The sequence below is a fragment of the Thamnophis sirtalis genome, unplaced genomic scaffold (assembly GCF_051295495.1).
Source record: "Thamnophis sirtalis isolate CommonGarterSnake01/CBP01778 unplaced genomic scaffold, rThaSir2_p1.2 scaffold_1, whole genome shotgun sequence".
NCBI lineage: Eukaryota > Metazoa > Chordata > Lepidosauria > Squamata > Natricidae > Thamnophis > Thamnophis sirtalis.
The window spans coordinates 81826055-81853183 of NW_028261381.1; the positions used below are offsets into that span (position 1 = coordinate 81826055).

Genomic DNA, 27129 nt, shown 5'->3' on the forward strand with positions numbered 1-27129 from the left:
AAAGCACCATGGAAATAGGCAAGGTGGGGGCCATTAAACTGAGACTGAATCCTTATTAAATAGAGTACTGTGAATTGAATACTACCATGAGTATAATTGCTCTTCTCTGAAGTTGTTGAAGCACAGAGTTTTCCTAGATTCATCTTTGAAACTTGAAGATAATTATGAGACAGACTTCTGGAAATTGTTAATTATGCCAAGTAGAAGTAAGCAAATCTAAATCTGACATGTCAACCCTTTTCCACAATTAGTTTCCATTTCAAAAGAGCCTTTATATTTGTCATTTTTATTTCTTCTAATATAAGCAACTTTGGCAGGCAGTTCTACCAGCTTATACATTTTCATATATTGGCCAAAATACATTTTGTCTTAATAAACGCCAACAATCTGGGATCCTTATAGACAACTTGGTGTTATCCTGGCCAAAAGCAATAGGCAAAGAAATGGAGCTCTTTGGATTTTCATTAACCCAACTTTACACATTCTATGGAAGCCTGCAATAGTAATGTTGTTAATCTGAGTCAACAGATTAAAGATGTTGACATTTAATTATACCTGGCATCCCTTCTCAAGGACCAGCTCATTCACTTTCTTTAAACTCACTATATACTTCAATCAAATTAAAATCATTAAATATAGGAGACCATTTTCATTAGCTTGTTTGGTGTCCTTCTTATTTATGTCCTAGCAGAGATATACAGTACAAAACTTTCTCATCTGGACTACAGTTTTTCCCATAGGACAAAGAAGTTATCAAAAATGTTAAACATGTTTTATTAAATTCTCTGTTTTTATGCTGGTGTATGATTGGAGTCAATAACTGCAGACTTTAGCAAATTTCCTGATCATTCTGGCTAATTTTCCTTACGATTTTTACTTTCAGATATTTATCAACTAATAGTCTATTACTCTAACAGTAGCTATATTCTGCTATATACTATGTAAAATGTGCAGCTAGTGAACCAATTGAACTTAATATATTTATTAATAAATTTAATTTTCTTAAACTAATAGGATTGGTTCTTTCTTGAATATATGTAGCCTAGTTATAGTATTGATTTTTATTATATACCATTCAGGGATGCAGGTTTGTTCCTTCATACAATAAAAAAGTAGGGAGAAAGAAGAAATGCTCTGAATTAACTCCTCCCCAATCCTTAAGAAAACTCCTCTTGGTTAGTTCTTGTGAAACAGCAATGACTTTTCCCAGAGTGAATTTTCAGAGCCTTTGAATTAAGAATTATTTTCAAAGCCAGGTGCAAAATGAAAAGTTGTCTTCCTCTTGTTCTCTCCAAGCAGTTTATTAAAGAAGGATGGTACTGGAAGAAAACTTAATGCAAGCAATGTAGAGAAAATGAGCTAATTATTAACCTCAGAGCTTCCAGAAATATGCATGCAATATTGTTTTTTTAATGAAACCCAACAGCAGAAGGAAGACGAAGCAAATGGGAGGTTTTGTCTAGTAGAAGTTATTTTTTCCTGGATTAATTGTTACATATATTTTTTTTAAAAAAAAACCAAGAACCATCTATCATGAATAAACTGAAAGCAAAGAAGATGCCTCTTACAAAGGTTGAGGACACAATGGCTCTCAAATGGGCTAGGACAGTAAACCGTGGTGAGGAGCAGCGGTATGCTGAGAAGGTCAAAGTTCTCCAGAAAGCTATGGCTCGCAGCTGCCTTGAAGTGGACCAAGAAAAAGCAACCCTTCTCAAGTTCAAGGAGAAAGTTCAGAGGTCTACAGGGCACCTTAGTGAAGACTGTCCAAGAGTTCATATGAAAAAAAATTGCCTACCAAAATAATTCACTTCTCATTAGGTGATATTGTTTGCTCTGGGATTTATATTCACTCCTTGAGATCTTTGGCTTCTGGAAGACTTTAATTCTGATACTTTAAGTACAGAAAAGTAGGGCTGTATTTTGCAAACAACAGCTTTGAGATATGGTAAGCTTTGAATCTGGTAAGTTTTGTCTTGAAAATTCATCTCTGATTGACGATTAAAGCATCCAGAAAAAGCTAATAATTAGAACTGCAATTTAAAGTTTGGTCTGGATTGTATATTTTGTGCAGAATTAATAAAAAGGGCACGCCAAGGAAAGGTTTTGGAGACTTGATACAGTTCAAGTCACAAATAATACTTAAAACAAAAGAAGAAATGCTGAAAACTACATTAACATTTTTATCTTTTTTCCTACAAGAGATATTTGGTCTTCCCAGCAAGCAACAAGGACTAGAAGCAAATAAATTTACAGCTTGTGGTCATTCAGAAGAAAAATTATTGGAATTTCAGATGTATAAATATTGACTAGAAAAAAAGGAGACAAAGTATACTAACTGCAAGAAAATTGAGCTCTCTCAGTATAAAACCTTGTCAAATTTCACTTCATAATTATTTTGGGTGCAGAGCAAGTTCATTCTAAGTGGATGTGCATGGCATATGATATCTGCCAGCCACTTCAGAACAGTAGTTTGAATATTGGACTGAAAAAAGAGGAGCTGAGGAAGAAAATAAAAATCTAAGCAACAACCCCAACTTGCTTGGTAGTGTATAACAAAGGAGAAGTTTCCGGCTTTTTGCTTGTTAATGTCAGAAAATCAGAACCACCAACATCTAGCAGAAAAGTGCCTTCTTACTGGTTATACCACTGGAGTGATAGTGATATTGTAAACTTTCAATGTAGGTGTAGGCTAAAGCTCTAAACCTTTTAATTTGTAAATAGATTCTTTATCTTCATTCTTTTTGGTAACTGATATTTGTGCCTGACAAAATTGACAAACTGTGTGAAAATAAAGGATTTGATTCAGTTCCACAGCACACCTTGACAAAACAAATTTGCAGCACTCCTTTGTGTTACTAAGGATAATTTATTGAAATCTGTTCCCATACTTTTTTCAAATATTAAGATAAATATGGACAACTTATGTTATTGTTCTTTAATAACATGTTCTGTGTATATACATTTCAATGACATCCCAGAAAGCAATTCTAGTTAAATATCCATAATTTTCAATCTTGAAAATAGCATTTCAGTATCGGTTTAATTGTGATCATTTGTTGCTGGTGGCCAGGCCCTTGGCAATTAGTTTGGCTGAATCCAAGTTAATTACTTATAAATATCTTATATTTCAGAACAAACTCACCATTTGTTCATTCATTTTATTATTTCATTTTTACATGCAGTCAGTTTTTGTTCTAATAGTTTCTCATCAATACAACCAAATGCTTTTCTCTCAAATATTTGCAACATGATAATTAAATTATAATAGAATTTGAAGAAGTATTTTGATACTCTAAGCCAAATCCAGAGTTAGGAAGACTCGGTGTACTCTGGAAGAGATAACGGAATGCAACATGCAGCACAATTTTACCTCTAATTGTGAAAACGTTCTTCAAAAATCTCAGACTTTAAAAGGTGGTCTGGTGCACCAATTCATCATAACAAAATATACAGGGATAGGTAGTGAGCAAACAAAGAAAATTTCCCCTCAATAGTAGCTTCTATGTACATTATTGTCTCCAAAGAAATTCACCTGGGCTAATATTGACATTAATTCAAAGCAAAGGAAGCTTAATTTTCTTTTTCATGAAAGGAGGAAAGGAAGGAAGGAGGGAAGGAAGGAAGGAGGGAAGGAGAGAAGGAGGGAAGGGGAAGGAGGGAGGGAAGGAAGGGGAGTAGGAGAGAAGAAACGAGGGAAGGAAAGAGGGAGGGAGGGAAGAAGAAGTAGGACCGTTGTAAGATAAGATGGATCTATGGGATGTTAAAAAAGCAATCTTCAAGTATATTGTTAACAGTAGGGAAAAATTGTTATAAATACATATTATTAATAACAGTTATGAGATCATATAATTGTGAATGTATATATGAAATTGATAAAATAAAATAAAATTAAGAAAAAAAACAAAAAACAAAAAAAAATAAAGACACCCCACAAGACAAAAAAAAAATTCTTTTTCATATACTTGTATGTTTTCTCAAAGAATCAGTAAAGGGTAGTAGACAAATATTTAAAATAAACAGAGAAGGAGAGAGGGAGGGATTAATTCACACAAAAATGTGGAGACTAGCAATATGTGCAGCCTCTTACATAGAGGAAAATCAGGCAAATGAGACTTTTGTAGGAAAATTGGGCATAAAAGGAGAAAAATGACCAAACAAATCAAATATTGTTATATATTTCAAGTGAAATACATAAAACAATAATTGATTAGTTATGTTCTATACATTGGGAATCCTGATCACTCCTTGGAAGAATTGGCCACTGGATTGTTCTGAGGATTTTAACCTTTGTTGTGGATATCTTACACCTTTCATAAATCGAAATATTAGCTTTTCCTTCTGTAGCTTGCTTTTTGTAGACTTTGTGACCTGGTTTGACATTTTATTTATTTATTTTGTTTTGTTTGTCAAACATATAAAAGATAACAGGTATAAGTATAAACATAAATATGAACACAATAAAAGGGTATGAATAAATGGAGACAGTAGGAGGGGGAAATTAGGCATGCTGGTGCACTTATGCATGCCCCTTACAGACCTCTTAGGAATGGGGTGAGGTCAACAGTAGATAGTCTTAGGTTAAAGTTAAGGGGGTTTGAGGCTGTAACAAGAGAGTTCAGGTAGAGCATTCCAGGCATTGACCACTCTGTTGCTGAATTTGTATTTTTTGCAATCGAGTTTGGAGAGGTTTACCTTGAGTTTGTATCTTTTGTGTGCGCTCAAGTATTATTCTGGTTGAAGCTGAAGTAGTAATTGATAGGTAGGGTGGTTTTAGCAGATAATTTTGTGTACTACACTTAGGTTAGACCATAACTGGCATAGTTCTAGGTTCTCCAAGGCCAAAATTTCAAGCCTGTGGCATGGGGTATTCTGTTGTGAGTAGAGGAGTTCTTCAGAATTCTAGAACCCTGGGCTATACTCATTTTGACAGGTTAATGCAGAAGTAACAACAGAATCTAATAAAGTTAACAAAATGATCCTATCATTTGGATGGTTTTAAATTATCTTATGTATATAAGGGGATAGCTATCTTGTGTAACTCATGCACTGGTGGAAATAGTATTGCATTTGTTCTATATGCAACATTTGGCCTTATATATCAAAGTTATATAACTTTCAAAAAATGATGGAATTACTTCTTGATAATATAGGAATATATGATGCTTATATAAAAAATCAAGCTGACTTAGAAAATGGTTCAAATTGCTAATTCCAATCAAAATTTTCAACTGAAATGCCAAAATGATTTGACATATTCACTTGAATCAAGGGCCTTCATAATGAGTGGAAACTTTGGTGTGCTTTTGGTATGTACTATATATACAAAGACATTTTTATCAACTTGAATATATACTCAAATAAAATCTGCTTGATTTGACAATTGATGAAGTGAATTAGCTCCTTGACTCAGAACTGAATCACAAATTTGAATAGAATTAATTGACTCTGAAATGCAAATGGAAGTAAAATCCAGAGGTTTCTTGCAGACATCAGAAAGTGATGCATCAAGGAAATGACAAACCACTTAGTTTATCAGCTTTCACTACTGTCTTTTTGGAGTGGGACAATCAAGTTATTGAGTGATTTATGTGGTTATTTGAATATATCTAGGATTCAGTGCAGTTTCTCATAAAGAAGAGAATATAAAAGAATACCCAGAGGACAACTGATGTCTTAATTATCACATCAGCTCTTCTGGCAAGAACTGTACAATCCATTAAAAAGTTGAAGATGTATTTCATAAATGTATTTATATTTTTTTAAAAAAATGTTGCAAGTGATATGTGATGATAACTGCCATAAATCTTAGAAAATGAGGGCCTTTTGGTTTTGAGGTTGTAGTGGGCAGACAAAGGTAAATAAGACATTGTCATTCTCCCATCTCATGAAGAGAATATATCTATAACAAAATTTCTCAACCTTGGCAACTTTAAGATCTGTGGATTTCAATATGGCTGGCTGGGGAATTCTGGGAGTTGAAGTCCATTAAAGTTATTTAAAGTTGCTATGGTTGAAAAACACTTATGTATCTATATGCTTACTAAGAGTTGATGGCATATAATCAATTTATCAATCTCACATCAGCTTATACTATAATGTTAGCCAATATAAGAAAACTACACTGGGAATCTTAGACCAGTAGTTTACAAATAGCAAGGGTTAATGATAAAATCCCTTTTTCATTTTTTTTAAAATTAGAAATCATAAAAGTATCTAAGTTTCGTATAAGGGAGACATTGACTTGAAACTTTTTCAAAATGTTTCATGATAATTAGAGACAATTCTGTCATATCCATTATGTCTGTTGCCTTTGCTCTCTGTAGGCAAGTTACTGATAATTAGACCTCTCATTTTTTTCACTACTATCAGTACATGATACATAATCCTGGTTCAGGCTATTCATAAACAAAAGTGAAGCCTTAATTTGGCAAACTTTTATAGAACAAATTTCGATTGCAAGAGACAAAAAAATCCTTTTTTATTCCATATTAGTAATACCACATTTACAGTCAAAAAGCCAGCAATGAATTATAGTTTCAGATTTATGGGCATAAGGTAAATGCATAGATATCTCTTTTTGACATCGTACTAAATTCCCCCAAAACAAATGGCTTTCAACAGTTGAAAAGTGCTTTAATGTTGATCAACATTTTTAATGAGAACTTATTCAGTTTTCATTTACAATTCCAGTAGCATACCATTGCCTTGGGATGGGGGGGCATTATGATGATGTTCATTCTTTCTCATCATCTTTCAAGGCAAATTAAAATTTGGACTGATCCCAGCAGCAGCCTATCTGAGGTATGATCTGCTGACACTAGTTTACAAGCAGGAGATGTTACAAATGCTTCATGCTTTAATGGAAGCCTTCTCCTAGATACATTAGTTAATAAATAGACCTAACAGCCACATACCTCAAAGTTCTTCCAAGAAAAAGTCTGATTAAATGAGGAGGATAAATGCTATACTGAATGTGTGGTATTAAGATCTTAAATTTGGATCCATTTGAATGATACTCCAGTATCAATTTGACAATATAATTTGCACTGCGGATAGTTTGTGCCTGTAATTCCTGCTTCTAGTTATGTCTGTTAAGAATATCAGCAGCATGTTTCTTTTTTGAGGTAATGAATATGGCAAAGACAGGAAAAAATAAGGAGAAAGTGAATTTATTATTGGGATGTGTTTATTATTGAAATATGGGCACAGTGTAGTTCTTCCCTCTTGATATAGATTATTCATGTTCCATTGTGGACAGAATTTTTAAGCATAAACGGAATAGCATACAATGGGCATTTTTGTTATACTGGCCATTGAATGTTATATAGTACAAAATGTTATTGCACACTGAGATAAAATTATATTTAAAAATAATAATGAAACATCTCGTGGCAACTTAAAAAATTGAAAAATGGTCCTGGCATGAGATTTGTATGTGTTTTCTTCTAAATGACACAATTTAAATTCCTTGGCTGATGGGGTCTGTAGTAGGTCCCTTTTGCCAGAACAAGCCGGGTGGATTAGTATAATTATAACTATATTATTACGTGTCTAAAAGGCATGTTCCTTGTGAACTTATCTAGTTCCAAATATAGTCTTAACTACAGATCTCCACTGTAATTGCAGGACATATTATGAATTCATTTGGAAGAATTAATGGCTTTTCTGAGTTCTTCTGGCTGCCTCAGGAGCTAAACCTGTATTTCCAGTCCTAGAACACCAATCCCTAAAGCCTTATATTCGGATCTAAGAGTCAAAATTGGAGATTGGGAGAAGTCCTTTTCCATGCGGCAGATCAGTTAAATAAATATTAAACCATGGATTTTCAATGCAATGCAATTAATGCAAATTGATTCAATGCAATTAATAATACTGGAGACACGGCCAAATATAAATAATACACATAAATGCTAAGAACAAAAAAAAAGGTTTAGTTTTAAACCTTACAATGTGGTGTTTAAATGCTTCCAGGCTTGTTCCACGATTAAATGTATATCTAACATGATTCTGATAACCTGACAGGAAATCAGAGATGCAAGACTATTTCTGGCAAAGATGTGCCTCAGAAAACAACAAGTTGCCTGGCAATTTGCCACAAGCCTTTGAATCACTGACCTTGAAATGACACTCCTTTTCATGCTTCAGTTCCACTCATCCTCAATGGTGCTGATTATATGAGCTATGGGTTGGCTTTGAGGCCTTTCATTAAAGTTGCCTGGCAATTCCACCAAAGTCAACAAGTCCAGAGGAGATCTTGGAAGAAACTTTGACTTTCATCATGTGCTCCATCATCCTCTGGAAAACTATCGCTTCTGCACATACTTAGCTTGACTCTTCTTTTTTAGATCAACCTTTGAATTTGCAACTATAAAATTAAACTCTGAATATTAAAAACAGTCCAATGTTAACCATTAAAGGTTGCCAGTGGCTTAAGTAAACGCTGAATTTTGCCCATACAATTTTGGTTTCTCATGGAGATTAAAATATTTGGATAAGCCAACTTGCAATACAATTATATTAAGCTGTTCTTTTCAAAAGCATAAAACATTCTATATTTATATTTTTCTTAAATGTATTAATTTGCTTTAGTTCAACTATCAAATCATGTATAAATACCAAATATGCTGCGATGTGATTGTTTGAAATCAAGCTACAAATAAAAAGCCATTTATATAAATTCATTTTTTTAAAAAAAAATTAAAGGAATCTTATAATGCTGTGTCTCAGAGACTAAGATGCTGAGCTTGTCAATCAGAAAGGTCAGCAGTTCAGCGGTTCGAATCCCTTCTGCCAACCTAGTTAGAAACCATGTAAAAATGCAAATAGAAAAATAGGGACCACCTTGGTAGGAAGGTAACAGCATTCTATGCACCTTCAGTGTTTAGTCATGCCAGCCACATGACCACAAAGACATCTTTGGATAGTGCTGGCTCTTCGGCTTTGAAACGCAGATAAGCACCGCTCCCTAGAGTCGGGACTAGCACATATATGCTAGACTTTTATCTTTACCTTATAATGCTGAACTCTGTGCCAAGGAATAACATATATGTGTATGTATATAGATACATTTTCTTCTAAAACTTTGTCTACTCCAAATTTCAATCAATACATTTGATACTTTCAGGACTATATGCACACGTATCAAATTTCATTAAAGGAAAAGCATCTATGAAGTACCATTATTTTTTGGAGTATAAGATGCACCTTTTTCTCCCCAAAAAGAGGGTGAAAATCTGGGGGCGTCTTATACACTGAATACAGCATTTTTGGCCTACCAAAGCCCCACAACCTTTGCAAAACTGGATATGCAGAAGGTTTGAGAGGCTTGCAAAGTGCTCCTCGGAGCTGGGTAGAGCAAAAATGAGCAAAAAACGGCCCATTGTAAAAATCAAGCCATTTTTTGCTGGTTTTTGGTTCCACCCTCCCCCCAGGAGCACTCTACAAGCCACCCAAAGCTCTGCATGTCTTTTTTTTTTTTTTTTTTTTGCAAAAAAGGCCCATGTTTGCAAAAAAAGGGCCAGTGTTTGCTTGTTTTTGTGTGTCTCCCCCCCCCCCAGCCTCCAGGATCACTCTATAACCCTCCCAAAGCTCTGCATACACTTTTTTTTTTTTTTGGCAAAAAATGTGACGTGCAGAGGGTTTGGGAGGCATGCAGAGTGCAAAAACTTTTTTTTTAATTTAACTTTTCAAAATAATGGTGCTTCTTATACTCCAGTGTGTCTTATAGTCCAAAAAATATGGTAGTTCAACAGAATATAATTCTCCATTTTTTTGCCCTCATCACTGCCACAAAAGCTTTTGGCCATTCTAGGAGATAGTAAGCTGGACTGAATATTTTAGAGTTGCTTTGTCCTATGTGGCAGTTTCTCTACTATTGTATAAAGTGATATACTTTAGCAAATCTATCCAAATAATTTCAATTATTTTTTTCATATCTTCATCTACTAGTTGATTTGGTGCATGACCTAGTTAATTCAACAAAAAAGTAATAATAGTTCCATATGCAATTCTGTACTTTTCCTGATTGTGCATTTTTCTTTATTACAATGTAATTATTATCTAGTATATTATTGATGGGTGCAGAGTGTTCAAGAAGTCAACAGATACATTTTATATAGATTTTCATAGCTATAAGCCAAATTACAAAATTCTAAAAAATATAGGTGTTGGTGCACATGTATATCGGAGGAGTAGAAGAAGTAAACAACCTGATGTTGTCCACCCGATCAGTCGCAACAGGTATGGCTAATGGCACAAAACTGGGAATTGTACCTTGAGATCCAAAAGCATCTGCCTCGTCAGCTAGTTAAAATGTTGAAAAATCAAATATGTACATAGAAAATCCCTTACATTCATACTTGCCTCCTCCATTTGCTGCAAGCATGTAGCTTGTGGGGTTTGAGTTCGGAGTTCATAATAGAAGCTTTGTTATTCATTCCCCTCCCCCATCCAAATGTTGTTTACCTCTCTATCAGGCCTGTGTAAAATGGAATTACTATGTGTTGTGTCCCAAAAATGCTTTTTCAAGAGGCAACTCGACTTTCTTGTTTTTCTTTGAAGACATTTCACTTCTCATCCAAGAAGCTTCTTTAGCTCTGACTAGATTGTGGGAAATTAATTCACCATCCAGTCAGAGCTGAAGAGGCCTCTTGAATGAGAAGCAAAATGTCTTCAAAGAAGTTCAGTTGCCTCTTGAAAAAGCACCTTTGGGACAACCATGACCTGGATGACTGAAATTCTCCATCGGCAAATGTTGTGGGACTACCTTAAATCTGATTGAAGGAATAGTGTTTCAGCTTGAAAAAGAAAGTGTCTCCACAAGCTCCTATCAAAATGGATAACTATTCTTTGGTTTATCAAGACTGGTAATATAAAATCATGGAAAAACCATGGAAAGTTCTGGCCACATTGCTTCGATATGGCTTGGGCATGATAAAGCTTTGGTATATACCCGAGGCTACTCAGGTTTATGTAGCAACCTGAAAGGGCATTTTGATGAGCTTTTTCATATCCTAATGTGTCCCCTGCAATCACATTAGCCATTAATTCTAAGAAAATATTCTACTTGAGGAAATTCAACTGAATTCATGGTATAAAATGCCACTTTGCACCATGCTTTGGGAAACTAACCCTTGTTTATATATTAGTTTTCTATTTTCTCTAAAAAGTATTCCAACGATGTTCCACAGTTGTCAAGGTCCCAAAAGATATATAAAAAAAGAAGTATGAAATCTGCTTATAGCCCCACACAGCTATGGGTTACCAATCCCTGCCCCTTGCTTGCCTTCCATCTCTTAATCACACTGCTGTTTCCATCCCGAAAGTAAGTCACTGATGGCTGACATCAAATCATGAGTGGGGAATGACTGTAGAAGTGGACCTGTCTCCCATTCTGTACAATTTATTTATTTATTTAAATTATTATATTTATAATGTGCAAACCTAGAAGAGGTAGAGACAATTTTTCAAAGGGATCAGAAATGTGAAGTGGCATTTTTTTCCATGTTAGCTCTTATAATAAATTAATCATAAGCAGTCAATCTGTTACCCAATCATGAATAACATTAATAATAAAGTTGCATGGGTTTAAACAAAGCTTTCTTCCATATTGGTACAAAGCAGGAAGGAATCCACGAGCCTGGGCTTCACCAACTGCTGGAAATCTGATTCTTGAAGACCATCAGGGCTCATCACAGCTAACCGCCGTAAAGCAGCCTACGAGAAAATGTGATGACACTTTAAAAATGTTAATGTTAATTAGAACAATGCTTTAGACAATGCTACATAAATCTAATTGAGAACTGACTCTTATTCTGAAGTTCAGTGAAAGTTCCTTGTGCTGTTTACGTCCCAGTGAAGGCTAAACTTAGTGCTATGCATATAGGTAGCTCGGTCAGTTGGTTCACTTGAATGAATTAGAAATGGGCAGCAATTGTTTACAAGAATCCAGAAGGCAGGGGAGGAAAAAGCTTATCTCTGAGTTCCTCAACTCTGCCCCACACTGAATGCTGCCCTTCCCTAACAGCATTTGTTTGTTTGTTTTAAATGTCCGTGTGTAATTGCTAATACAAATGTTATTTTCAGGTCTCACTGGCTCAAAGTTGATTCAACCTTCCATCCTTCCAAGTTGGGTAAAATGAGGACCCAGATTGTTGAGGGCAATATGCTGACTCTGTAAAACCTCTTAGAGAGAGTTGTAATACACTGTGAAGTGGTATATAAGTCTGAGTGCTATTGCTATTTTAATTAAATAAATTAAAATTAAAAGGATTATTTTTTTCACAAAAGAGAACTTTTCAAATCACTTGGGTCATGTGGCTCATAAATTTATACCGTTATTTATACCTACTAGACTCATGTATATAGATCAGAGGTGAAATTCAATTTTTTACTACCGGTTCTGTGGGCGTGGCTTGGTGGCGTGGCAGGGGAATGATACTGCAAAATCTCCATTCCCACTCTGGGGCCAGCCAGAGGTGGCATTTGCCAGTTCTCTGAATTACTCAAAATTTCCACTACCGGTTCTCTGGAACCTGTCAGAACCTGCTGGATTTCACCCCTGATATAGATCATGTTGAGACCCTCTCTTCATAGAGTTTGAGAGGTAGGATTGATCAGGATGTCTTTTGGTGCCTTAGGCAAGGAAAAGATCCGCAATTACCATAACAATTACCAAACTTCCAGGTACATCTTACTTCCAAATTAGTAATTTTCCAGCATTTTCCAGTAACTGAGGCTATCAAGCACCTTAATTCAGACAGGAAAGTCAAATGGTGGCACAGTCAAGAGCATTAGTGACCCAGTGGTTAGAATGCAGTATTGCAGGCTAACTCTGCCCACAGCTTGGAGTTTGATCCTGATGGGCTTAAGGTTGATTCAGCCTTCCATCCTTCCGAGGTCGTTAAAATGGGAACCCAGATTGTTGGGGGCAATATGCTGATGTTGTAAACTACTCCGAGAGTGCTGTAAAGCACTATAGAGTGGTATTTAAATCTAAGTACTATTGCTATTGCTAAATGGTACATTAAGGTTGATCTTCCAGCATTTCCTGACATCCCTACATATTCAGGTGAGGCAACTGTCCAATAGAAGAGCCAGATCTGACAGGCGGACATGCTACTTTGTGATTCCTATTTCATAATCTCTTTCCCTTTTTATGCTACTTCCTACAAGGAAGTTAATGAAGGATAGATTTGTATTGGAGCAGGCCAACATAATGCTCAGAATCTGCCTGCTTTCCCTTCTGAACTAAAGTCATCATTGCACCTCCATTCTTTTTACAGCCAATATATTAAGAACACCATTAAGTAACTTCCTTCACTTGGGTTGCATTGATTATGTCCCAGCATTGTCTACAGCAACAATTCTATACTTCAAACTACTTGGCTTAATGATGGAATGGAAAATGGCTTCTTCTCAGTAAACAAACAAGGAAACAAACTGAATCCTTTTAAGAAAGAAATATAATTTCAAAATTTAAACCATTTTATATAAAGGTGTTCCATGTCCCAAACTCCCAATGCACTTTCTAGTAGGAGGCAGTTTTGTTTCTAGAGACTTTGTGAAGGATTCTGAAAGTGAATCATGGATTTATAATGCAACTTTAGGCAAGCCTAAAATTAAGATAAGAAATATTTGCGTGCAATTATTAACATATAACTGCTTCTATTTTGGTGGATGTCTGCAAGTTTATGACATTATAAATAATAAATCATCTGATTTCCAGCCATGTGGAGACAAAAAAATTGAATGCAAATCTCTTTTGCAGAAACAAATATTGCTTACTTATCTTCATTAAAATAAGGCAGCTGTTACAGAAATTATTTTACCATATTATGAGATGGGAAGTTGCAGAAGGCTAGATATCTCTTGTAGCAATCTGATAAAATATATTTTCATTGAAAATAAAATGATCTCAGACTACTAAGCTTTAAGATTTTAACTTTGAAAACCTCCATTGCTGATAATCTCCTGAAGGCATATTTGTCTAAAGTGGATCGGCTTTAAGGACAGAAAAGAAGAACCAGATCATAGTAAAACTTGCAGATCCAACTTATTAACACATAGGATGTCAAATGTGCTCAAAAGATTAGTATCTGATATTATGAAATACCATATTTTTCAGAGTATAAGACACACTTTTTTCCCTCAAAAAAGAGGCTGGGTGCATCTCATACACTGAATACAGCATTTTTTTGCTTCCTGAAACCCCGCCCCTTCACCAAAATGGCCGTGAATAGCTTGTAGGAGACTTTCAGAGAGCTTCTGGGGGCTGGAGAGGGCAGAAATGAGCAAACTATGGGCCACTTTTTGCTTAAATCTGCCCTCCCCAGCCCCCAGGAGCACTCTATAAGCTTCCTAATGCCCTTTTTTTAAAAAGGGGGCCTTTTTTCTGAAAAATGGGCCGTTTTGGGAGGTTTGCAGAGTGCAAAAACTTTTTTTTTAATTTGCCTCTTAAAACCTTGGTGCCTCTTATACTCCAGTGCATCTTATACTCTGAAAAATACGATATATGTTTGCTTTATTGATAACCACAATAAAATGTATTTTCTCTTTTTTTTAATATATATGCCCCTGTGGAACATAACTGAAGAGAAGGGGATCAATAGACAGAGGAATATCTTTTACTGGCAAATACTCTTGCAACAGCTGACAATATGGAATTCTGTCTGTTGAAGATCTGACCTGGATGGCTGAAGGAATCTTCTCAATAGTGAGGGATATCAATCAGAAAGCTGAAATCTGGCAACATTAGCTCTCCTACCCGCCCCGGCAAAAGGGATTTTTGATCATGGATGTCTCACCAGCAGAATAAAATGAAAGAAAAGAGGAAACAAATAGATGTACTTACCAGACAAGCAACAAGAACAGAATCACTGTTATTTCTTTCACCTGGGGACCTGCAAAGTTGTATGAGACGTGGAATACCTAAAAATGATTTGAAAAGAATATTGATCCACAATTTATTCTGTGTGGCATATTTTCTAGATCCATTTCAGTCAAAATGTTGTAATGCCATAAAAAGTGTTGCTTAAAAAAAGCAAGAAAGAAAGAAAAAACATTTATTTTTACATAGCACAAATTATAAACACTAAGAGTATTCATAGTTCTCTTTGCAAAGCCGGTAGATCTTTATCCAGGCATATCATACTTAGTTTATACAATGATGAGTGCCATTTTAAGAGATTTATTTTACCTTTATTTAGAAGATCCCATTCACACCTTTGAAACTAGTACTGAGTTTTCTGTGAACAACATTGTATCATTTTGTTGGGCATCTGGATTGACATGCACATGAGCAACCAAAAAGGTCCATATAGGTCTCCCAACGGCCGGTAAGATCGCACAGATTGGGCCTCCTTCGGACGCCGTCAGCCAGTCAGTGTCGGCTGGTGGGCCCCCAGAGGAAAGCCTTCTCTGTGGCTGCTCCGACCCTTTGGAATCATCTACCCCCAGAGGTCCGGACCTTACCCACTCTCATGGCCTTCAGGAAAGCTGTTAAAACCTGGCTATTCCGGCAGGCCTGGGGCTGTTGACCTTATTATCAAGGTCCAGCCCCAACTAGAACGAATGTGTGTTGTAAATTTTAAACTATCCTTTTCTTGCTGTCCTTTTCTTTCTCTTTCCTTTTTTGTAAGCCGCCTGGAGTCCTTCGGGATCGGGCGGCATATAAATTCAATAAATTCAATTCAATTCAATATAAGTAGTCCTCAAAATTACAAGGATCTCCCCAGGACTGCTTACAATGGCTGCCAATATCCCTAACTGGTTTTTTTTTTAATAAATGGGATTCATTTTTTACAAAATCAGTTCATAGCAAACAATTTGTTCACTTAATGACCATCACAAAAAAAGGTTGTAAAATTGGGTTGGTCACAGGACCACTTTATTACTCTTACAACTTACAACCATAATGGGCAAGCTCCATTACAGTCATAAATCAAGGATATATTATTAAGCTGCCAGTTGGGGCAATCATCGGTTGATTCATAAAACAGAAATCTTTTTAAAAATGAATGATCATTACTGGAAAGTGGACTGGTTCTTAGTTGACATGCAATGGAGAAAAGTAGCATTCAGCCAACAAGGGGTAAATAATGTCTCTTTGATGTATCAAATCACTTAAATACGTACAGTTGAGTTTTATGGCTGAATTAGCTACTTCAGGATCACGGCTAAGCCGGGCAAGTGTCACTGCAGCTTTTTGTTGAACTTGTTCACAAGCAGCCGTTTCGGGTGAATTCCCAAATGGTGATTTTTCAGACAGCATTTCCATTAAAATTTGAATACCTACAAAAGTGTAAAAATATTGCTGCCAATTATCCAAGAACACGTTAAAAAGAATTGTTGGTTCAAAAGTCACAGTTGAAGATGAAGCAACACATAAACCAAGCCAGCATAATTGCAGGGGACAAAGTTAAATCCCAAATATCCTCAATACTGCTCTTTCAAATTCTGCCTAAAGGTATAATCTCCCATCATTATTCCAGATATAGAAAGGAGAAGTGGTAATTTTAAAAAAGTAACTTACTTAAGCAGCAGATATTTAGCTGCTTCTATTGCCAATCCTCTGCTATGGGATGGGAGTGGCACCCTCATGTGCCATTTAGGAAAGGATGACTTCCACCACTAATGCCACAAGCCAGAAGTGAGAAACATCCATCAATAGCATGGATGACAATTCTGATAATGGCTAGAAGTTCAGTGTAATTATTTGTCAGAAGTCATCCCTTCCTTCACCTGTCACATCTCCTAGACACAAGATCATCTCTTCTAGACTAGAAGAAAAGGCAAGCAAAGGGGAGATACAGTTCTTTCCTGGAGTTGACCCCTGGTTTGGAAACCTGGATAAGTCCAACTTGCTGACTGTCCAACAACAGCAAGCTGTTTCTCTCTGTCATTTCATCATGCATCAATTATATAGAGATGGTCAGTTGTCAAAGCAACCTTTAAAGAGCACTTAAACTTCCAGAAGAATGCCAAGTTATACTCAAAAGCAGCTTGAATGACAGCATATGAGGAATTTTACAGTGAAGCAGTAGAGAGAGATGGCTCCCTCTCTATTTCTTCCCTGGCATATTTCCCAAAATAGGGAGGTATAACAATATCATCATTCCATATCTGAAATAGAAAAAAAGCCATGATTTTGAAATAACCTGCAGGTATTTCAGAAAGAAAATGACATAAACTTGAATGCTTAAATTTTTTTTGGTCAGTATTCCAAGATTTGGGGAGGTGAAAATGCCCAATTTTGTCTCAAAAACATATACATTTAGAGCTTTAGTAAAGCTGGTGTATAGCATTGCATTAAATGCTATTTAGCTGAAGGATGCTATTTCATTTTTGTTTTAACATGCATAAATCCTTTGTGTTTTTGTCAAAACATACATACCGTTGTGTTGGATTATTTCTGAAGGACACTGGTCCAGCACAGACAGGTTTGCTAATACTGTTACAACCTACATTAAAAAGAGGCAACGGTTTGAAAATTGACATTATACAATTGAATAACAGTTATAATGACTTATAAATCATTGATCGGCTACTTGGGAAATGACTCCTCCACTTAGACCCATTGTTCTTATTGCCATCGCATGAAAGCTCCTATTTTTATTGTGATTTTCCCATGACCTGTAATTGTGCAAGTATGATGGGCCTCTGTTGGACACATATTCAGGAAATCACTGTGTGAAAATATTTCATGAAGTTACATAATATTTTATTTTAAAGACTGTAGGCAGGGATAGACAACCAGAATCCTGTGCAGTAGTCTTTACACAAAATTAGCCCATCACATTTCCCAGCTCGAGATTTTGTTAAGATTCAACCATGTTCAGGCCCATGTTTTCCCCAGCATTTCCCTGAGAAATTTGCAAGCAAAAAAAATATGGTTGAATCTTAACAAAATCTCGAGCTGGGAAATGTGATGGGCTAATTTTGTGTAAAGACACTTTTAAAAGGACGACAAAATCTATGTTACTTACTGTAACTGTATCATTGCTATACTTTCTGCAGCTCTCAAAGACTGAAAATATTAATAACAGCAGAACAATTGTAAAAATAGTGGCTTTGGCTCCCAAAAATATTCCAATTCTATTTTGGAAGTTGATTTTTGTTTTGTTTTCCTTACCTTAATTTTTTGTAATACACACACCAGAGATTTCTGCAGGAGAGGTAGGGATATGTCAACATGCCAGTTGCAATTATGCAATCTTCATTTAATATTGCTTATCCCATGCAGGTTGCTCCTGGTTCATATAACCCTTTTAGCATGAGCAACATATAAATATGTATCTACCCAACTGAAGAAATTATTGTATTTTAATTTATTTTGTTTTAGTAGTTGGACAAGAATTCCTGTTGCCTAAGATAGAAGACATTCTTATCAGAAACCTTTATGAATAGAGGGAAGATATCGTCTTTTACTGATTTCTCTTCAACTTCTTCCACTTCCCCCTAAACTAGCTTCCTCTTCAGGAGTCTCATAAGGAGACCTTACTTGAAAAACTTTCCAGGAATAGAAGAATACTAACCCAAGAACCAGAGGATGTGGAGTTCTGGATTCTATTTCAATGCCCTCTGCATTGACACATTAAATGAATGAGGAATAGAGTTACAAAGGCATGATTTATACATTCAAAATGGTAAGACCTTATAAATAATCAAATGGAGATAAATACAGATATGCTGCTGTAGGAAAACTGTTCACAAGATGTCTATGGAGATTCTTATACTCATCCAGGTCATGGTTGTTCCAAAATTGCTTTTTCAAGAGGCAACTGGACTTTCTTGTTTTTCTTTGAGGATGTTTTGCTTCTCATCCAAGAATTTCCTTCAGGTCTCACTGGATAGTGGGGAATGGTAGGATTTATATTTATATTACTTTCAGTCGGAACTGAAGAAGCTTCTTGGATGAGAAGCAAAATGTCTTCAAAGAAAAACAAGAAAGTCCAATTGCCTCTGGAAAAAGCACCTTTGGGATGTTCACAAGATGGAAACACTTGTATAAAGTCAGACTCTATTTTTTTTAGTTCAACCAAACCAACCTAAATAATAACTACAATACACCAAAGACAAGTTATCTTCCCTTTGGCTTACACACACACACACACACACACACACACACACACACACATTTCACCAGTGTAACTTGAGATACATGGCAGACCATTGCTCTTATTTTCTTTAGAAAAAAAACTGTGTAAGGTAGGTTAGGTAATGAGAAAAGGATTTTCCAAAGTAATCCTGTAATGCCTGAGGATGGACCTGAATACCCGTATTTTTTGGAGTATAAAACGCACCTTTTTCCCCTCAAAAAAGAGGCTGAAAATGTGGGTGTGTCTTATACACTGAATACAGCATTTTTTGCCTCCAGAAGCCCCATCCCCTTCACCAAAATGGCTGTGCATAGCCTTATGGAGGGTTTCAGAGAGCTCCTGGGGGTTGGGAAGGGCAGAAATAAGCAAAAACCGGCCCATTTTTTGCACACTTTCCCTCTCCCCCACAGCCCCCAGGAGTATGCTATAAGCTTCCTAAAGGCTATCCATATCCATTTATTTTACGAAAAATGGTCCTGTTTTCATGAAAAACAGGCCATTTTTTGCTTGTTCCCCCCCCCCAGAGCACTTTGCAAGCCCCCTAAAAGCTATTCATGCCTTTTTGGTGGGGGAATGGGCCCGTTTTTGTGAAAAATGGGCCATTTTGGGGAGGTTTGCAGAGTGCAAAAACTTTATTTTTTTATTTGCCTCTTCAAAACTTTGCTGCGTTTTATACTCCGGTGTGTCTTATACTCCAAAAATACGGTATATGTGGCCCTGGTCCTATTTTAACATGACCATGCTACTTGTCCCAAATTTTCCTTCTTCAGTCTGTGTAAACCTTTGGGGTCAGTTTTTAATGCCTACTGATTACCTGGACGGTGTTATCATTCACGAAAATTATTTTTAGGTTCCGTTTTTGCCTGTGATGCCTCCTGCAGCGCTCTGCCAGTGAAAATGGAGCTTGGAAATGGAGTCCAGGTAATCAGCGGCCCTCTCAAGCTTTGTTTTGGCTGACAGAGGCACCACTGGCCAGTCCTTCATAATTTCTGGAGCCAGTCCATGGACCTTGAGTTTGACACCCCTGGTCTAAGTCTTTCTTTGATTGAAACTATCAACATGAGATATGATAGTCTCCAGTGTCCAACTATTCCCATAATAAATTACTCGGCAATCCTAGACTTGCCTATTGTTCCAATTTCAAAATACCTCAATCTAGGAATCCATTTTACCCTCAATTAATTCCTGATAATTTATTTTTATCATTTTGTTGGAATGTTTCAGCAGCATTCATTGCGGTTAAGGATCATTGGGGGGGAGGAGGTTTCATCAGTCACAGTACATTGAAAAGCCTCTGATTAATCTACTTTTTGCACTCTGGAAATGTTCTGTTTCATTTGGGGTTGGGCTTTTCTGAGAAACAAATAAGCAATGACAATACAATAGGTCTACAAGAATAATTTTAGTGAACGATAAGCAGAAGTCTAAGCTTTTAGTAACCAGGTCTCTGAGCAACCATATTATAAGTTTTAATGCCCAGAATAAAAGAAAAACATGTGTCTTTAGCAGCAAGAAGACAGAGGTTTGCAGTGGTTTCTTTTGTTTTTAGCTGATACTGCATAAAAAAAGATTATTTTTCAAAGGGTTTGCAAAGAGAGGCGGAAGCAGCTATGGGAGAAAATTAAGAAAAAGAGCAGAAATAGAGGAGGGATATGAGAAGTACGAGAGGGAAGAGATATCAGAAAAGCATTTGAAAATGAGAAAAAAAAATGCTTTTTTTCCAAAGAAGCACACCTGCAGAAAACTGAAGAAAAAGACTTAAATGTGGGAAATAACAACTGAGCAGAATTGAAAATAATGATATTTAGGGTCTCTTTGTGACAGATAAATGAGAAAAGCAGAAGACAATTGAGAAAAGCATTTGAAAATTGAAAAAGTAATGGATTTTTTTTATCATTACAATCTCATTTTTTAAAGAACTATCCTAGTTTTCTGGTTGTCAGCAATTTACACTACAAAGTATTATGTTAATTAATTAATATTCATAAGAAAATAGTTTTTGTGCACTTTTATTATGATTGCTGACATGATTAGAAAAAAAATCAATTCTAAAACAAAGATTATAGCATCATTTCATTAGGTGGCAAAGTACATAAACATGAAAGTGCCAATATTCGTTCATGATGATCTAGATATGCTATGAAATACATTTTTTTTTTGCTGCGATGTCTTTTATTCCATTTGATGCTAGAGTTTTGCATTGTTGTGGCTTGGTTACCAAAGACGATGAGGGATCATTATTTGCATCTAGAAATAGCTGAACTTTGCTGCCATAGTTCCATTAGAGAGGGAGGCATTCAATTAACTGCTTTTATCGATGCAATGGATTCTGTCAACAAAGCAGGGAGAGGGGAATTCCCCCTTCCTCTACTGCTCCTCTTGAACTTTGCAAATGCTGTGTGAGTGGTAGAAATTAAGAGAAGGGAAATTCGTACACGACAAAGGCAAAACCTGTCCTGGCATTAGATTTATCTGAAAAAGACAAAGCTTCCTTTTTAAGGATCTTTCCCCACAGCAAATAAAGATAGGGAAAACATGACTTCAGTAAAGATTGTTGTTGTGAAATCATGTCCAACTCTTTGCAACCCCATGGACCATAGCAGACTAGACTCCCCTGTCCTCCCCTGTCTCTGAGTCTGCCCAAACTCATGCCCACTGCTTCAATGACCCTATCTAACCACCTCATCCTTTGCCAGCCCCTTCTACTTTTGCCTCCATCTTTCTCAACATCAGGGTTTTTTCCAATCTTTTCTTTTCTCATTTGTTGGTTTCTCATTTGAGTTTCAGCTTCAGCATCGGTCCTTCCAAAGAACAGTCATGGTTGATCCAGGAGTGGGCTGCTACAGGTTCGCCCAGGTTTGGGAGAACCTGTAGCTAACATTATGGCTATTTTGGAGAACCTTCAAATCCCACCCCTGGCTATCCCCGCCTGCCCTGCCCCACCCCTTCCAGGAGTCTACACGCAATCCATTTTAGAGGCGAGTAAAGTGCAGGGCCCACATGGAGGCTCAGGGAGAGGGAAAAATGAGCCTCCTGGAAGTTCTGTAAGGCTGGAAGTGGGCCCATTTCCGGCTTCCGGGGGTTCTCCGAAACCTGGGAGAAGCAGTTTTCACCCTCCCAGAGGCTCGAGGAAAGCCTCTGGAGCTTGGGAAAGGCGAAAACACCCCCCACACACACACACACACACCATAGTGCAGGAGGTCAACTAGTCCACACCCACCATGGCCACACCCACCAGGCAACCCGGCAAAGAACCCATTGCTGAAATTTTTGAAGCCCACCCCTGGGTTGATCTCCTTTATGATTGACTGATTTTTTATCTCCTTGCAGTCCAAGGGACTGTCAATAGTCTTCTCCAAGATCACTAAAGATACCTAAGGGTAAAACAATCAGACTCTACTTAATTATTCCTGGAAGATTCCTCTGGGAAACTGCATATATGCATTCATGTAGATGAAAATGTGAACAAAGGAAGAACCCATTCTTATGTCTGGAAGCGTCTTATGTGTTTGTAAACAAAACAATTGATTGTATATAAAGATACAAACAAGGGACCAATTGATATACCACACTAATTAGGATAAAAAGGTTGATTCTACATTGCTAGGGTTGGTAAAAGCCAAGCTTCCAAACTCTTTCCTGCATTTATTTTTATATCCATTATGAACTAGTGTGCCACTTTTTAATTTCTTAAGTATTTTTGAGAAATTTAATTACACAATTCATCATCTTCAGCTTTGTTAACAGAGACAAACTGATTACCTCATTTCTTACTCTGCTTCTGAATTTGTTCTTTAAATGTAAGGCCAGTCACTTTGTAAATGACTGTCACACATGCCAGGATATATTATTATGCAAAGCATTCAAGAGAAATAACAAAAAAAGAACTTCAGCCATGCAGTGACGTTTGCAAAACTAAACTAAACAAAAAAAAGAGTATTATTTCTGGACACAATTCAAGCTCTTAAGTCTCCAAATGCCATATATTGATTAAGAGCTGAGATAAATAAGGGATTGTTAATAAAGATGCTGACTCTTATATGAATAAAGATCTTTATGGAGGTTGTATCTCTAAGGCATTCCAACACAGGGAAAGCCCAGAACCATATTCTCTCCTTTAATCTCTCCCTCCCTCTCTCTTCCACTCCCTCCCTCCCTCTCTCTCCTCCCCCTCTCTCTCACACAAACACCATTATCCAGGAATTCACAACATGATTTAGTATATGAAATAGAAAGTATTTGTTTCCAACCCTACTGCAATTCGACTGACTGAGCAGAGGTGATACTATCCATCTTACCAAGTAGAAGAAGCAATATGAAGAAGCAACATGATTGTGACCCAGCACTTCAGGTTATATTAAAGTTTCCATAAAAAGAAAGGGTTTCCTGATATAGTTCTCTTGGGCAATGGATTGGTTATAAGAGGTGGAAAAAACAATGCCAGGAAAGGAATGTTGTTACTTATTTTTACTAGAAATAGGAGATACACCTTGCTTGAAGAAGAAGCTTGAAAGAATGACTTCATTCAAAGCATTGTCCTAATTTCAGGTCTGTATAAGAAGGACCCATAGAAATAAGTTGACTTGACTTCATCCAAGGTTGGGGAACCTGCAAACTTCAGATGTCTTTGAACAATAACTCATCACTATCAAGTTGACTGATATCAAAGGACGTCCATCCTTGTCCTAATCAGTACTTGGCTGAAAAATTAAATTAAAGGGTATGTAATGATTCTTTTATACAACCAGAATCAGAAATAGAAAGTTTGTAGCTCAAGTTGTAGGTTTGTCCCCCAAGCTTGCTGCTTGGTTCCCAGATGTTTCATTGTGCCAAACTAGAAAATATCTTCAGTGGGGTTTTGGGGGGGGTGAAGTGTCTTGTTTATATAGGTCCTGGGTGATTGGTTGGACTGGTCTATTGAATCACATGACTGATTCACAAGGCTGGTTGATTTATAAGACTAACTTAGAACCAGTGTATAAACTAATAAGGAAACAGACCATCGGAACGCCCAATTGATGAGCACTCCAGGCCACACCAGCTGAATTTCACACCTCACAGCAACCAGTCAGAACTCGCAAGACCACAACCAGTCTTGTGAATTAACCAGCTTTGTGATTCAGTCAGTCTTGTGATTTAATCAGCCCTGTGATTCAACCAGTCACGAAACCAACTGGCCACCCAGGACTTATATAAAGAAACAAATCCCTTCACCCCCAAACCCTCCTGCTGAAGATGTAACCTAGTTTTGTAATGAAACATCTGGGTGCCAAGCAGCAAGCTTGGAGGACAAACCTCTGCCTATATAGAAAGAGTTTGCTAAGTAAATCTGATCAATAAAAAGACAGGTATATGAAATAGCACTTCTAGGGAACTTTTGTTATAATGGATTTTTTTCTTTCCTTTAACAGATCAAACATTAGCAGTTTCCCAGAAGTTTAGTAGGTTTTCCTTCTGACTGGCATTTAGAATTATCCTTTATAGAATTGTGACAGAAAACAAGGTTCTGATACAGAATGCTTGAGTTTTAATACCTTGAAGTTTTAATCACTATCATAAATGGGTAAATGAGAGGGTCAGCAGTTTAGAAAGAAAAAGCAAAGAAATATAAGTAAAATTAATTTAAATCCAAACATTTTTTGCTTGTGGATTAAAATGAGAATTTAAATCACCTATCTGATTTAACCATTATAAAGTGCTGCCTGAAATGAATATGATTTTTTGAATATTTTAACACAGCCAGTGATGATGCAACAAAAGGAACAAAACCAAATTGGTATATTTTCTTTTAGAAAAATGAATTTATTTAAATTTATCATCTTTGGAGGAGCAGCACTATTTTTAAGAAATACTGAATAACTTCCAATCTCAATTAAATTATTGCCTCTTCCATTTTTGGTATGATGACTCATTGGATAAAAATGTCATTTCTATCTACTTGCTCTTTTAATCATTCCTAATTTACAGTATTTTTGGAGTTTGGCATAGCCAGTCCATCCATTTTACTGAATGGGGCAATTTGGTCAATCAAAGAGAACACTTTCCATTTAAAAATATTTTTTGCAATAAAAGCTATAAGAAATCCTATATACACTCCACTTTCTCATAGAACAGAAGGATACATATATTATATTCTATGTTGTACCACTGTGGACAGGGTTTACATGAGTTCCCACAAAGGGAAATTAGAAGAAAGAAACATTTCTTTATTTTTGCACAGCATATATTATGTGCTGTATTTTTGGTTACACTGACCACAAATAGGCCCCATGTTATCAGTTTGATCCTTACCAGGAATTGCTACCCATATTCGATGATTCCCAATAAGAATTAAAACTGATATTATTTTAATTATTCTTAAGTTGATTTATTTTCTTTCCTAGGCCATAACCTTTCAAACTAATAGCATCATGGCATTATATAAAGGTGCTTACTTCTAAATAGATTTCCAGAATGGCTACTAAAGCTATTACATCATCATAAGCAAAGCTATGTTACCCCACAAAGCTTGCTTCGCATGAGAACGTCTTAAATAAATGCTACAATAAGAAGAAAAAGCCACGAAAAAGTATTCAAAAACTCTGAGGATATCAGCACTAAACCTATCTTAATCGTTAGTTAATGAACAGGGCAGCAAACTGAAGCTATTATTTCACATTTTGGGACCATATCCTGTTCAGAAGATTTTGTCCATTAACTCCAAAGTTGGCTATACCAAGATCAGGGGTATTCTGGACTATTTCTTACATCCATATTTTTTTTCTTCTACTATAACAGCCATTCATGTTAAGTTCTCTGGACATACATTAAATATGCTTACCTGATCTCGAGAATAGGGACTATCCACTTTCTGTTTGTCAGAACAAGCTGCAATAAGAATCTTCATCGCATCCAGTTGAAGCAACATCTCACAGGCCTTTGAGTCCAAAAATGTAATATTGGCAAGTGCAGCTGAAGCCAATAGGAAAACTTCCCCAGAGGCAGCCTCTTGGCACAGTTCTAGGCATTAGAAAACCCAATTAAAATATTAAATTAAAACCAGTCCATTTATTTAACAGAATAACAGTCAAAGTTAAAAGGAATCTTGGAGGCAGAGGTGGGTTGCTACCGGGTCACTCCAGATCGGGTGAACCGGTAATAGTGGCAGCGGGAGGCTCGGCCCACCCGCCAGGATGCTTCTGCACATGTGCAGAAGCAGCGCATGCACATGCGCCTGCAAGCATGTGCCCAAACCAGTAGTATAAAAATTGGCAACCCACCTCTACTTGGAGATCTTCTAGTCCAAACCCTGCTCAAACAGGAAATCCTGTACCATTTCAGAAAAATGGCTGTCCGTTCTCTTCCCAAAAGCCTCCAGTGACCCACAATTTCTGGAGGCCGGTCATTCCATTGATTAATTGTTCTGTCAGGACATTTCTCCTTAATCTAGGTTGGTTCTCTCCTTGATTAGTTTCCTTACATATTTTGTTTGTTTGCATGTTTTAGAACATTTTATAGATGGGAGGGAAGATCCTTGAACATCTGTTTATTTCAAATAAAAATGCATGATACAAATGAGGTTGTAGCATAGAGTCTGGTTCTAGATATAGATTTGGTTGCTAGATAAAATGTAACATTATGCATAGATAACTAAAACTAATTGAGTATGTAATTTTATAGAGTATCTTGCTATCATTACAGCTATATATTTAATCTAAGGCTGTGCTATACAACTTTTCCCTTCCTGATGAAGACCTCTTAAAATGCTGCAGACAGGGCTGTTATTATAACCTTCTAAGTGTCTTTTAATTTCTGTACACATTTATTTTAACTAAGATCTGACTCATCCAGAAATTTAATTTGTGTGTGGTTCTGGGATTAAATAAATAAGAACAGTAATTTAATTACTTAACTATAAATATTATAGAGAAATCAGAGATTTATTAGAGGAAAGATACCCTTTTACAGTCTTTTCTATCTAAATATCCATAGGTATAGCTGGACCTGAATGTCAAAAGTAGACACTTTCATGCTAACAAAAGATAACTCTCTA

General features: G+C 36.4%; 1 protein-coding gene and 1 long non-coding RNA gene across 3 annotated transcripts in view; one reads left to right on the plus strand and one right to left on the minus strand.

Moving 5' to 3' along the window:
• Positions 1–1817: 1817 nt before the first annotated feature.
• On the plus strand, positions 1818–14787 carry LOC148049599 (uncharacterized). 2 transcript variants are annotated; one of them, XR_015696898.1, is made up of 3 exons: positions 1818–1961; positions 11623–11727; positions 14594–14787. It is a non-coding gene; the product is annotated as an uncharacterized LOC148049599 (long non-coding RNA). The 2 variants fall into 2 exon arrangements; XR_015696903.1 differs by having other exon boundaries at positions 1818–1945; positions 11620–11727.
• INSC (INSC spindle orientation adaptor protein) overlaps positions 10631–27129 on the minus strand; it is an 86881-nt gene continuing 70382 nt past the window's right edge. Inside the window, exons 8-12 of the mRNA XM_087717476.1 lie at positions 25918–26096; positions 17393–17459; positions 16135–16290; positions 14852–14928; positions 10631–11715 (exon numbers count right to left, since the gene is read on the minus strand). Of these exons, the coding sequence (XP_087573602.1) occupies positions 11587–11715; positions 14852–14928; positions 16135–16290; positions 17393–17459; positions 25918–26096 (608 nt within the window). The 3' untranslated portion in view covers positions 10631–11586. The remainder of the gene's footprint in view (positions 11716–14851; positions 14929–16134; positions 16291–17392; positions 17460–25917; positions 26097–27129) is intronic.